This window comes from Ctenocephalides felis, unplaced genomic scaffold (genome assembly GCF_003426905.1).
Source record: "Ctenocephalides felis isolate EL2017-DRISC unplaced genomic scaffold, ASM342690v1 CF-g0.4_SCAFFOLD_00615, whole genome shotgun sequence".
NCBI lineage: Eukaryota > Metazoa > Arthropoda > Insecta > Siphonaptera > Pulicidae > Ctenocephalides > Ctenocephalides felis.
This window is the reverse complement of record NW_020536769.1, coordinates 1-14721: the sequence shown is the minus strand read 5'-3', so window position 1 is coordinate 14721 and position 14721 is coordinate 1. Positions and strand designations below refer to the sequence as shown.

General features: G+C 31.2%; 1 protein-coding gene across 2 annotated transcripts; it reads left to right on the top strand.

Moving 5' to 3' along the window:
• The first annotated feature begins 728 nt into the window (after positions 1 to 728).
• LOC113366638 (MKL/myocardin-like protein 1) lies at positions 729 to 7791 on the top strand. Of its 2 annotated transcripts, XM_026608287.1 has the most exons (3): positions 729 to 842; positions 4524 to 7107; positions 7345 to 7791. In XM_026608287.1, exons 1-3 carry the CDS (start codon positions 797 to 799, stop codon positions 7637 to 7639), a joined length of 2925 nt encoding a protein of 974 aa, XP_026464072.1. In that variant the 5' UTR covers positions 729 to 796; the 3' UTR covers positions 7640 to 7791. The 2 variants fall into 2 exon arrangements, with proteins under 2 accessions (XP_026464072.1, XP_026464063.1); XM_026608278.1 differs by having other exon boundaries at positions 758 to 842; positions 4524 to 7791.
• Positions 7792 to 14721: the final 6930 nt, after the last annotated feature.

The window sequence follows — 14721 nt, the reverse complement described above, 5'->3', positions numbered from 1 at the left end:
ATTTTAAAGATTTACATTATATTTCTTTTAGTATGTGATATTCGTCTTGACTTCCTGTGGTCCTACACTCGTGTTTTGATTGCAAATGACTAGAGTCGTCACGTACTTGTTGGAAATATCATTGAAGACCATAATACTCCATTGTCTAAATAAAATCATTTACCAGCATTCATTTAATTCATTGACTTAAGTGAAATAAAATAGTATTTGGCATACTTATGTTGTCAAATAACAGTAACAGTTATAAAATAATGCAAAATATGTTAATTAAATTTTGGTTTTATCAGCGACAATCATCGGATGTTTTATAATTGCCCGTATAAAGCAGATGGTATGCCAATATGTGGATCCTGTTTATATTTATATTTTCGCATTTGTTATAACTATTATTGTAAACAGAGGATTTCAATTCTGGAAATATCTTTATGATTAATTATGGCATTGAGATAATTTGCAAACATTTTTAAGGTAGGCGTTTTAATGTGATCATGCGTCTTGCCAACGCTGTCATGATATGCTATTATTATTGAAATGAATTTACATACCGAATGCTAAATATATTTATCAATAAATAATTTGTCCGGCAGTCATAAAACGTACATCGAGTTGTGGGCATCGAGAATTTTTACATTTTTTAAAATATGGACTATTTTATATTGACGTGAGTGAGTTAATAGAGTGATAATAAATAACATTTGTAAGATTAGCAATATTTTTTGTGTTATGTGTTTTGTGCTTTAACAATGATTTATGACATTTTGTCATTGATATTCCAGCGCTGAAAGTGAAGCTATTGATGCGGAGGCCAATCAACCAATTAGTGGCTCAGGGGATAATGCCTCGTAAGTCAATATTTTTTATATATATATATATATATATATATATATATATTTACTATGTAAATAATAGTACACTACAGTCTTTTAATTACACTAACTTCATTAACACTGTTCAAATTGACCGTTTGTAAACTTTTTGTAAAACAATATATCTTAAAAGTGCTATAATACTGTTATGAGACTATATGATAATTATCCGAATGCGCATATATTATTTTCTTCCCACTTCACTACTAGTGATTTTTTCTTTTTTCTCAAAAAAAAGTTGATCTATTGCTACCCTATCAATAAGACCGCGGTAGGAATAGCTATCGATAGTTTTAGTCTAAAGTTATAAGTAACTGACGTTTCTTGATTTTTCATAGAGAAAAATATAACGAACAATATTGATACATTTTATAAATAAATAGTAACTTGAAAGTATGTTTAATTGTTAATTGCTAAGAACTAATTATACCAAACTTGAGAAAGGTAAATATAGAACTTTCGCTCTAACTTTTTAAGTTTTTTTATAAGTTATTCGCATTTCGAGGCAGTCATCAAGTAGTACTAGTAGATGAGACTAGGTACGGCTGTGCCAGGATACAGTAGTGATAGTCGTTATAAAAGCTAACTGAATGCTGATTTTGAGAATGGGTTCAAAGCGAGAAAGACGAAGTATTTTTGTTGGAACAAGTTTACATTATTGCAATGAGTCAGTTCCTTACATTAACACGATCTGTAGTTTTTGAAAGTCAAAAGTAAGTTTTTATGATCGATTTCTTATATTTTGAACATTATTTATCAATTAGCAGCAATTAGATTTGTTTCATGTGACATGTATAGTGAACAAAAATAAAACAGTTAAAGAAAAATACAACTTAACTAAAGCAAAATACGAAAGAGAAAGAGAAGCGAAAATTTCGTACAAAAAAACAAGATATTTTACAAAGATTTATTGTTTAAAAAAATATATTTATTGTATTGTTATATTATATTTATAAGCTTTGTTTAAATGATTATGTTGTATTGTGCTACATATTTCTAACCTTAAATGTCGCTATAAACCATTTCGATGTTTATAGCTGTTGTTTTTGAATCTATTATTTTTTTACCTGTCACAACCGTTCTGGAGCTGTGTGCGGTTGGGCCACTCGCCCTTTTATTGTGTGGTTGATTTTATGACTAATCCATCGTATTCAAAGACTGTATTTCTGTATTTCTACTTAGACAAATGTTCAATTTACCAATTAATTTACTTTTCTCCCGGCTAACTGGTAAATTAACAATGTTATGGATGATCAAGAGAAAGTGCCCCTCTTACTATTAAAAACCTTTGCAACAAAAGTTTTTCTTGCTTCAATAAAGTTAGCTGCAAAAAGGGAGAGTGGTGTGTTTTCTTATACATAGCCTAAATAATTCTTTATATAAAAATAAATATAAATATTTGATATACTCCTCAATTGGCTTATTCTCAAATAAGCTTTTTCACAAACCACACCTGCTATAATTTCATTCTTTGTTAAATATAAAGTTTAGGAAATGTTAAAAAAATCAAGTTGATTAAATATACCCTTACGAGACTGCTGAACCCATTTACACAACTTTCTTGTTCTTGCTCTCTTATACTTCAGTAAATTTATAGTGATATAACAGAGTAGTAAGCTAATTCGAGAATTGGTGTGACTGTGGTATATTACATTGTGAAATTGTATTTATCAAAATACTTCCGGTTCTTAGAAAATATATATCAAGCACATAATTAGAAAATTATTGAATTATAAATTACTTACTTGATTAGTAGTTGCACGTAAAGTAAGAATTTGAAATGAGTAATGCTAAGAATTATATTTTATACGCTTACATCTTTATTTATAAAAGAACTGTGCTAGTATCTGGCTTCTTTTCGTTGTTCATACGGTCTCTGTCAGTTTTAAATGCGACGAAAACAGATATTTTTCAGTCAAGGCCGATGGCAAATAAAAACGTAAAGCATAATAGTTTTTTGAAGAAAAACTAAACACGAAAATCTATTAAAAAGAATTCTTATACATATCGCATCTTGAAGCAGACGTAAATCTAGGAAAGCTATAACATTTTACTTAGATTTTATTAGAAAAAAATGGAAACAGCATATTTGTTTATGACAACTGATTATATTTTCTTTTTTTGTTAACAAACATAATTAATTTAACATATGTTTCAAATTAAGATTTTTTTGTCTAGACTTTTAAAGATAGTTGCCAACCTACTTGCGAATACTTGTTGACACTAGACATGCGAAATTGTCATTTATTTTTACAATGTTAAAAAAAATCATTTATATGTGCATCATGTCGAAAATACGAATCATTAATCTTCTCTAATAATGGAAAATCGCAATCTTACGAAATATACTTTTACATTCATTAAGACTTCTGTATCACTCATAAATAGTGTAAAACTGATTCGTAAGTTATCATGATAATTAATATACTTAAGCGTTTAATATTTTATTTGTATATAATCTTTTGTGCAAAATAATCTCAAAAATTTAGTATTTATTTAAATATAAGATTTCAACTAATATAACTAATGATAGAATTTTTAAAATTTTCTGATGAATTTTATCTAACTATATTGACCTATTTTTGATAAGATATCTGATGTATGATATTTTCTATTACAATTGTCTTATGCATACCCTGTCCACTATGTACTAAAGATCCTTTCTCGTAAAATGTTTTTCTCCATTTAATTATTTAAGAACTGAATCGACCTTGAACCATCACCAGAACTTATATCGCGGTTTATTGTATACGTTACGCAATAAACACGTTGCCTGATGTACGCCTGATTCAGCCTAGTAAACTGTCGGGAGATGTACCATACATTGGGATCTGTCAAGAGCAACTCTAAAGTTATATCGTTCCGTGTTTTTGGCTGTTCGTTTTATGCGGCAAAGCTGATGCATAGCATCATTGCCAAACAATTCTTATATAATTATTATTTTGTCATCATTTATATCTATAGTTAATAATAGTTTCCGCCACCATGTGGTAACATCAGACTTACTCATTCGCTAGCCATTGAATGAATTCGTTACACGTGCTTGCATTTATCTTTATTTACCAACAATTTATAAACTAATTAATTGGGCACTAATTACGCATCTTTCATTATAAATGCATAATTACACAAAAAAAAAATAATTTAACAATCGTATGGAAAGGCTCTTAAGATTCAAACAAAGGTCTAATGCACTGTCATTTATTCAATTTCTTGTTTCCTACATATAATAATAAATAATTTTCTTTGCTAATTATATTATTTTTCTATCTGCGATATAAAAGCTACTATTTGCAAGTATTCTGAAAAGGATTTAATAAGTTTATCATTATTTCATTTTGATCTATAAATAACAATACACGATTACTTAGATTGAGCAAAACATTCGTATGTTGATTCGTAGAATAAACAGTACAATACATTGCATGTGTTTCTTTTGAAATAGCACATTTGGCGCATGTGTGATTAATGAGTTGGAGCATTGTTATTTTAGCTTACAATTCAGAAATCCATTAATCCATCGCCATTTACTGTAAAATTAATGCAAATGATTTCAAATTAAAATTACTATAAATTATTTTCTGTTTGTATTATTATTAATAATTGTTATAAGAAAAATTATATCCCTGGAAATAATTCTAATTATTGCTGTTTCAGCGCTTAAGACACCGCCGGCTTTCCATGAACAACGCAAGCAACTAGAACGTGCAAAAACAGGAGATCTATTGAAGGCAAAAATTCAACAACGACCAGATCGCCAAGAGTTAGAACGACGACATATATTAGAACAACAAGAAGGTCACGTGGATCCTAGTCTCGCTGAACGTCAGCGCATGTTAAAGAAAGCAAGGCTGGCTGACCAGCTTAATGATCAGTTGTCACATCGTCCAGGTCCATTAGAGTTAATTAAAAAGAATATATTACATACTGATGAACCAATAGAGCGCGCCGTTAAAGAAGGACTGGTTCCTTTTCGCGCCACATGTGAAGGACAATTAAATAGGCCGCAGCATCCAAGCAGTTATGTCACATACGAAGATGATTCTCAGAGTTCAGAAGGCGGTGTTGATACGAGAAGTACACCGCCGCGTTCTACGGAATCTAAGCCTATAGTCCATGTGACTAAGGCAGCCACTCCAGCGCCTTTACCAACTGCAAGTTTCACATTTGCTGAATTGTGTCAAAGTGTTGTTTGTGGAAATACCACAACTCCCACATTTCTTCCGTTAGCCGCAAGTCCCGCATCAAGTTTGAGTCCTTTGTCATCAATTTCATCGCCTCCGTCGACTCATTCCACTGCTTCTGTCACACCTAGGCCTACAGCACCATCACCATTGCAGCCAGCTCAATTGAAAACCGATGCTCCAGGCAAAGATAAAAATAGAAAAAAAAGTAAAAGTAGCAAATCTTTACCAAAAGCCAGAACTATTAAATTTCATGAATACAAAGGACCGCCAAGCGCTCAGAAAAACACTGCTTTAGGAGCAGCGGCGGCAGCTGGGGAAACTTCTTATGAGTTATTACTACAACAACAACAATTATTCTTACAATGGCAATTGGAATGGCAGCATAAGTATCCACAAATTATATTGCCTGCCAACCAAAAGCCTATTACTATTAACTCAAGCGAGCCTGTAACAATAGCAAGTCCTCAAAATGTAACTGTCGCTGTATCCTCTCCATCTTCTTCATCTCCTCCTACGATTAACAATGGAAATAATTCAGATATATTTATGAAACCTCTTGGTAAATTAGAAGATATGAAAGTATCTGATTTGAAAATTGAACTCAAGAAAAGAAATCTTCCTGTATCCGGTTCGAAACCACAGCTGATCGAAAGGCTAAAACCTCATATTATGATATCGGAGTCCGATTCTGGAAGTGTAGATACCCCAGCACCACCTAGTGTATCAAGCGAAGAATCTCTACATGGAGATTTTAGCGAAGAAGTTGGAGTCAATTCGCCTCGCAACTCATTATCACCTGCATCGGATCACGAAGCAATGGATTTACAAGCTGATTCACCTGGATCAATGTGCGGGAGACAAACTCCGGCACCTGATGAAATAGTGAAAGAGCAACAGAGAAAAATTGAGGAGTTGAAGCGAGAACTTCATAAATCGCAATTGCAGGTACAGCAAATGCGACAAGCTCCTACTAATAGTTCTCAAGAACCTAAAAATCAAAAATTAGCATTACAACAGCATTTACATAATAAAATGAAATCCCAAAAAATATCGATGCATCTCCAGCAATTGCAAAATTTGCAAGCACAGCAAACAAAGCAACATCAAGAAAATCAGCAAAAGCAACAGAAGGAGCACGTAGCATTTCAACAAGGTTTAAGTGCAAAAAATCAAGCAAATTTGTTAATGGTTCAAAAGCCTATTCAGATCAATGGATTTAATATTGGAACTATAATGGCCACACCAAAAACTGACAATTCAACAACGATAGTGAATGGTTTACAAACAGTAAAAGGCAAAAAAAATCTTGGAATAGTTTTGAACAAACAACAAGCTGTCTTAGTACTGAACAAGTTAGCCAAAGGAAAATTGATGAATGAACATCACAGAACTGCATCATTGCCAACAATTTTAGTACCAGCAAATTTATTGACATCAGAACAAACAAATGTAATATCATCTCCACAAAATATTTCAAATGAAATAAATTTAGCGCATGATGATATGCCTACGATTACAATTGAACCAAAAATAGAGCCTGAATCAAATGAAGTTCTTGATATAAAATCTCCACCTCAGTATGAAATCGCTACGAGTCAGCTGAAAAAACCTCAAAGTAAAAGTCATATTAAATCACAGATAGTTGATGATGTTCTCGAAATATTAATTAAAAATGGAGAACTTCCTCCAAGTGCTGCCCAGGACCCAGCTACTCCAACCACACCCGGAACTGCTGTTTTAAATAATGGCCTTGTTTACCAAAACTCGAGCCTTATTCCTCCACCGCCTCCATTGCCCTACACTGCTTCAAATGCAAATATTTTAACACCTGACGTAACAAATCAAATGGACAATTGCACTCGTTTGCTGCAGGATATTGCTTCAGCGGAGCATTTGGATCATGATCAATTTGACCAAGATCAGAAAGTAGTTTCTGACTTGCTATTAGAACAACAAAACGAGGAGGGACATTTAGATTTAAAAGCATTAGGCTTAGATTTAGAAACATTTGATTGTTTGGACTTTGGTTCATTAGACTGTGATAAATTAGAATCGGAACTGGATATGGAAATTGGAATGGATGGAGTACAAAATCAGGACAATAGTAATATGGACTCATATGTGAATGAATTTGTTGAACAAAATGTAATCGAAAATAATACCAGCATGCAAGAAGAAAATGTAGGACCTCAATCTGTGGATATGTTACAAAATAATATTTCATTAACAAATCGATACAATCAAAGTTTATCGAACAATAATGTTTGTAATAATGGATTTGGTGCTGTTTTTCCTCCAGAGTTTATGGATATAGGAGATACGCCTATGGAGATGGATGAATGGCTTGACTCACTTATTCCTGTTTCTGAACTTCATGACAATAACACCATGTCAACTCCTCCACATCAATATTTTGTTACGCAGCAACATATGCCAATATCGATGGCTACTTCGCAAAATGCAGATTTATCTACTTATGATCCACTACTTGGTACAAACAGTGGAGCATTCGATCTGTTAGGTATTGAAGATCTGAAAATGCACAGTACGCCATTGTCATGGGATAAGGTAGATTTTGCTACATAGTTAGATCATTACTTAAATGGTAATTATAATACTATTATGCTAATATAAATCAACCCTCACGAAGTGCCTTGGGTTTTATATATGACGTTGGAATGAGATTAGAAACTAGTTTTAAGTTTATTTAAATTTGAAATATAATTTCAAGATAGCCAATCACCTTCGAACGATGTTGTACTTAATAAATGATAATGAAGCTTCCATTATTTTAGCTCATAAGTTATAATAGTAAGTGTTACTGTGTGCAGCTCTTTAATTGAAAGTGATCTTTTAAGACTTATAATTAGGTTAGATATATAGAGAACAAGCGTTTTATTTTTGTTTGTGCATTGTGTGGTATAGAAATCTAATTTTTTTAACTAATAAATATTGAAAGAATATGTAGATGGAATCGTGTGTCGCTGCATTCCTATCTTCTGCTAAAACGACCAGGATATTATTAAAAGTCCCGATTTTTGTTTATGTAATATATGTGTATATTAAATTATTGAATTATAGTTGACTCAAGGTTAGCATTTGCCATTGCTAGTTGTATGTGACATTCCAAGAAAAAATATGGTTGTTTCTGTAGGCCAATATTAATTGTATATTGCAGAAAAGGCAAAAATAATGATATTATCTTACAGTAATGATGCCATAGACCATACGGTTCGGGACCAGCAAGGCGTTGTTAACACTTAGGGTCGGGATCAAATGTACTGAATCAATTAACATTTTTAACATGCGAATACGCGGTGCCTAATTTTAGTTATAATCTTAATTTAACGGGCTTGCCTTAAATATAAGATTTTCTTGATATAGTTTAAAAATCATATAAACTTTATATAGTTTATAAATAAAATTATATTTTAATAAATATTTATTTGACATAGCATATTTATTCTTTTTTGATAAAATCGATAATATGATATATCCATGGAAACAGAATGCAAATCCAAGCGATTAAATATCATTAGGCATTTATAAATTGCACAACTTATGTGGATAGTATACTAAATTGATGAATATTTTTATATATAACTGTATGTATTATGTAAAGCATCGATTACATCACTGATGATAGAAAAATATTTTTATTAGAGTAATAAAAATTGTAATAAAATTAAATGAATTCTAAATTAAATATGTAATTGCCATTATCTCAATAGAGCATAAATCCTGATGACTATTTCCATTTTGTGTATGGACGTTATAATAAAATTTAGAAATGTATAAATAAAATGAAATAATACAAATTTTAATAATGTCTTATTAATTCAATTAATCGCATTTATAATTACCTCTATTTTTTATTATTTATTTATTTATTTATTTTATTTATTTATTTATTTCGGATATAATATAATGATCAATTCTTACTAATTTAGAAAATTTCACTGTTCACATTTCTTGAATTCAAAAATTTGTACCTATTTGTATTTTTTATTAGGGGTTACTAAGACTTTGTAGAATAACTTCTACAAATTTAAGAAATACAATTCATAACACCATTAAAGTTGGTACTTGTTTTAAATTTTATCTTTCGTATTTTGAGTTATGTGGAAGATATATCAGCCTAATACTGCGCTACTTTATTGTTTCAGTCTCCGCTTTCTATCTTAAAAAGATGTAAATAATCTGGTTTAAAATTTCTGATCCATTTATTACTTTTGAGCTCTTGTACATACAAAATATTTTTTTCAGATCCAAAATTCTATAGATTTTTTACATTTTGCTGGTTTTCCAATTTTTTGTTTCCAGAATGTTGGTCGTATAAATATTTAGTTGCAATGCTGAAATGGTAGACTTTTTTGTAATATTAGTTATACATTATTTTAACCAGTTAACCGTGGTGCGCTCATGGTACTGTGCGTACTGTTTTTTGTCCTCACAACCGAAGTAAAGTGCTGTTTTGAACTATTATTTTTTAATCTGCATAACAATATTCTAAATATCTAGAACAAATTTTCAAATGTTTTGGTTTTTCTTTTCAAATTGCAATTTTAATATACAATGTTTGATTCTATACATGACGAGAATACTCATCCATACAAATCATCACTACCACTTCTCCATAACGAGTGTACTCGTCAATCATAGTTAACTGATGGTTAATAACGTTTTTTTTTAAATTTTTATATGTAAATACACTATCATAAGATGGTTGAAATGTATTGTATAAGCGTACTAATTTTTCACATTTTACTACTGCATGACACAGGATTACCGAGTATAGAGTAATTTGCAATATTTTATTACCATGATCATGGGACGTATACATACGTCCCCGTTTGTCTGGGACAGTCCCGGATTTTTACCTTGTGTCCCGGGTTGTCTAAAAGCAATATTTGTCCCAGATTTCTTTCTTTTATCCTGGATTGTCCCGAGTTTTTAAAAATATAGGTTTGAACTAAATTTTTGCAATTACTTGATAACAAAATTACAAATATTCATCAAATATCTGAAATTGATGTAAACAACGAGTATGCTTATAGAAAATATATAAGAAATAGATTATGAATGAGAAACATTCCGGATGCAAAATACTAAAGTGCTAAAATAGCATTTCGCATTGATAATTTCGGACTTTCAATTTCAATTTTACGAAAATTAGTAACTTTCGTCCTTCCTTTTCAATTTTTCGAAAATTTGCTACCCTCGCCTGTCTCGGATTAGCACAACTACAAGTTGCCGCCCCGGTTTTGACCAAAAAAGAATATGGCCACCTTACTTAAGAGTCATCTATCGGTTTTACAGATAGCAATCCAAACTTGTCTCATCTCTGTGTGATAAATTTTAATATTTCATTTTCTGTAATATGGCGCATATTTTATTAATGCAGCATTGCCGGATGAGTACTATTTTCACTTGGAAACATATTGCTATCTAAATTTCCAAGTGAAAATGTCACTACTGCTTGACATCAGGCTCCTCGAAGCGGGATCGAACTCGGGACCTCTGATTGTGTTCCGGTCGCTCTAGCCACTTACCGACGAGTGGCAGGTTGGTCCTAATTTTCAATATAAAAAATGTCATGTTTACAACATATTTTGTTGTATTTTTTATATGACAAAAGATCATTAAGTCCTTTACGGGCGGATGTTTCTTTTACGTAATAGTCTTGTCTATTGCTTGTGTTTTGAGATATAAATAGTTCAAATGGTACGTCATTAAATGACCACGCCGTGACGCTACAACTCATCTGCAAATTTAATTTATTTATATTAATCTGACTCATTCTAGTATTTTTAAGTTATTTGGCACCTTCGGATTATATGCTAGATTTTTGTAAAAATATTCTACGTTGTTCACAATAATATGAAGAAAGATAAAATTAGATTACGCGTAAAATTATTTTTACGTGTACTTATTAGAAAAAAAACTTTAAAACACTTCAATAAACGTTGAAAAACGTTTAAACTACTTTAAACGTTTAGAATAATTAGAATTTTTTAAATATAAATTATTTGCATTGAAATTATATGATGTTTTAATATCACTACTATTTTATGTAAGTACAATTTCTGTAATAGGGCGCGTATTTTTATTGGTGCAGCAATGCCGAATGAAGGCTATTTTGACTTGGAAACATATTGCTATCTATATTTCTAAGTGAAAATTGTTGTCACTGCTGCCTGACAACAGGCTGCTCGAAACGGGTATCGAACCCACGGGCGAGCCCAATCAAAATTAAAACTAGTTGGTATTGGTATTTTTCCTTGAGGCAAGTTACAATAACTTCTCGATATGTGTAAATAATCGACTTAATCAAAAAATAAATAAATTTATGAGTGACCATGATATATATCGCCAATAAAAGTTCCATAAAAATCGGCTTAATTTTGTTTTTCAACAGTTAATTACAAGAAACCGGCTCGGTAGATTTTCACCTAAAACTAATCAGTATCATTACCAGCTAATATCTTTCGAACAGTTTTTAATTTTTTAAAATCGTTTTAGTAGTGTGAGCTTAAATGTAGACGAAAAGTTTTACACGTTATTCCAAATTTCAAAGAAACGGCTCGGCAGATCGTCGCACAAAACTGACAAACGATAATCCTCATCGAGATACATCAAATGGTTTTTAAATTTCTGAAATTGGTTCAGGCTCGTTTGAGCAAACGTCGATGAAAGGTCTAATTTTGACAAATGTCAAAAAAACAATACTAATTTTTGCAAACTTTGACGAATTTTCAAAATTAAATGACTTATCGTAGGGCCGTAATATTTTAGTATGACCTAGAAGACCATGATGTCTATCACAAAAAAATATCATAAAAATCGTCAAAAAAATTTTTTTTTACCACTTCATTACAAGAAAACGGCCCGGCAGTGCTGCCGGCAGATCTTTGCCAAAAACTAGTCAGGTCGATTCCCAACCAATATTTTTCGAACAAATTTTGAATTTTCAAAATCGATTCAGAATTGCGGGCTAAAACGTGAACAAAAATTTTTTCACTTTTCTGCTATTTACCAAGAAACGGTTAGGCCGATCGTCGCACAAAATTGACGAACCCTAGTCCTCATCGAGATACATAAAATGGCTTTTAAACTTTTGAAATCGGTGCAGCCGTTTTTGAGAAAAACGACGATTTTCGGCAAAAAATCTGTTCACGCACACGCACACACATACTTTTTTCCAAGTCTCATTCGATTCAGAATGGCTTAAAACGTCGAGAAAATATAAAATTATCGAATCGGATTTCTTCTTCGGGAAATTAATAACATTCATTACTTATTGTTAGTTATTTTCAAATGTAAGTCGTAGATAAGGAAAAGGTAATAATAGATATTCATGACAATATTATGTTAATAATGATTTTTGAAATGTTTAAATATTTGCATTTTCTATCTTTTCTACATATTTCATAAGATTATTATTTAGAAATCGGTATCTTGAACAAGTTATTTACAGGTAAAAATATAGCTCTAGTTCATAGTAAGCTTCCTCGTTAGATTAATTATTGAATATTATTTAGGTAAAAAAGCGTTTATCTTTTTCAGCAACCATTTGTATCCTATTGCGTCAAGATGGCACCAGCGATTTGAACACAATGATATTGGTAAACTTTTGTGTATCAAATATTTAAAAATAATCATTAATTGTATAGCAATAGATTAGTAACCCAAAGTATATGGACTGAAATAAGTGCACCATAATAAACATCTAGAAGTAAGAGTCAAAAAACTTATCTGGCTGAGAATGCACGCTTGTAAACTATCTCTGGAGTCTACCAAATGATCCTTAGTTCAAATTGGAACTCATCTTTGGGACTGCTCCAGCAAATCAAACATCGTCATCAATCATCGCAGCCAGTATAAAATGCTTTGTATAATTACAGAGAAAATTTCTGGTTTCTTTCCAATCAAAGTTTACACAAACATTTAAATATTTTTCTAAGAGGTCATCAAAACTCGTGCCATCTCTCATCACACAACCTTAGTCAATCAGGCAGCTACTCCTAGCAAAAGGTTGAAAAGACCCTTGAACCTTACGTAATAATATAGTCTGTCGCTCTTTGGAACAAGTATTAGAAGTAATTACTTTTCAAATATATTGTGTTCCAATAACATTTAGAATACATTGTGATTGTTACTTATATAGTTAAAAAAAGTGCAAAATATTAATTGTCTTACTTCAACGATATGTGCACAACTTTTTGTTGTTTATCCTATAACTGCACTTAGTAAACTACTAAACTACTAATACTAAAAAATGTGTTTTGTGTATCCCTCTGAAAACCACTTACTGCTTAATTTAGAAAACATAAATGACTTAGTGTATATATAAATATAAATGTATATATAATCTGATATTTAAAATGAATGAAGCCATGCAAGATAACTTATATGGAAGCCGCTTGATAAAACGGGAAGGTGCATAGGTAAGTTACAAATAATTCCTATTTGATTTATATTTATGCTATTGTTGACATATATAAATATTATTAGCGTTGGATACGTTTAACAAATGGAATCAATGAATTAATGTATCACACAATGTTTTTTTAATGCGCGTGTTCTACTATGGTTTTATTCCGAGTACGGATTTGTTGCACTAATTGTAAGTTAATTTTACTATACTTTTTTTTGTTACTTTAGTATTGTGTTGTAGCAACGGCGATCATTGATCATAAGTTTTTTTTTCAAATGTGATATACTCAACATGAGTGGTAGCAAATCGGTATTACATTATGCAATTGATTAATCTCGCAGCATAATTTTAATATGAATGATTTATTATTTTAGTTAGGTTATTCGATATTACAAACTTCTCGAAGGAGAAGTTTGTTTTCATAAAAGAATCCGATTTGCTAATTTTATGTTTTCTCGTCGTTTCAAGCCATTCTGAATCGAATGAGGCCAAATTTGGAAAAAGTATGTGTGTGTGAAGAGATTTTCTTATTTGTATATTATGAGCTTGGGCTCCTCTGTTGTTTGTTTGTTAGAGCTATATTATTTAAATCAGGAGCCCCAGGCTCAATAGGCCGTCTCGGTCTGCCTGATGTCTAGCAGCAGCAACATTGGTTTTTACCTGGAAATATAGTAAGCAAATCGTTTCCAAGTTAAAAAAAATATATCCAATAAAATTATCAATAAAAAGATTATCACTATTAGAGTAATACATCACACAGAGATAAAATATACCTGTTTGGGTATACCTCTTTCGTGGCAATACGTCTTCTTTATTGGTTAACGGTAAAGGATAAACTGCAATTTAATACAATGAATGCTAAACTGTTATGGCGACGACTAAAACTACTGTTTTTGACATATAGTCCAAAAGGGGAAAGATGTAGTATGTTTGCATTTGGCATTGCATTCGCAAATAGCGCCCTACATGATTATATCCTTTATTTGATTTTTTAATAATAACGGTTTGCTATATTACTGTAAGTTTAACATTAGTAGTTAATTACAAGCATTTAGTGTTTGCGTAGATAATTTAGTTGAGTCATAATAATGATTTGTTTTCAAAAGTGTGCTTTGGGTACGGTTGTTGTAAAAGGTAGTGTGGGAATTGTATTTTGATGTTATATCTATTTATTTTTGTAACTTATTTCTATGCTCACACTCGCCCTTTCTTTTATAATTTGATTTTATGA

Bases quoted from the DNA above. Each gene is read 5' to 3' on its own strand.
- LOC113366638 (XM_026608278.1), top strand. From the start codon at position 797: ATGCGGAGGCCAATCAACCAATTAGTGGCTCAGGGGATAATGCCTC. The intron at 843-4,523 runs GTAAGTCAATAT...TTGCTGTTTCAG, and splicing joins GGCTCAGGGGATAATGCCTC to CGCTTAAGACACCGCCGGCT.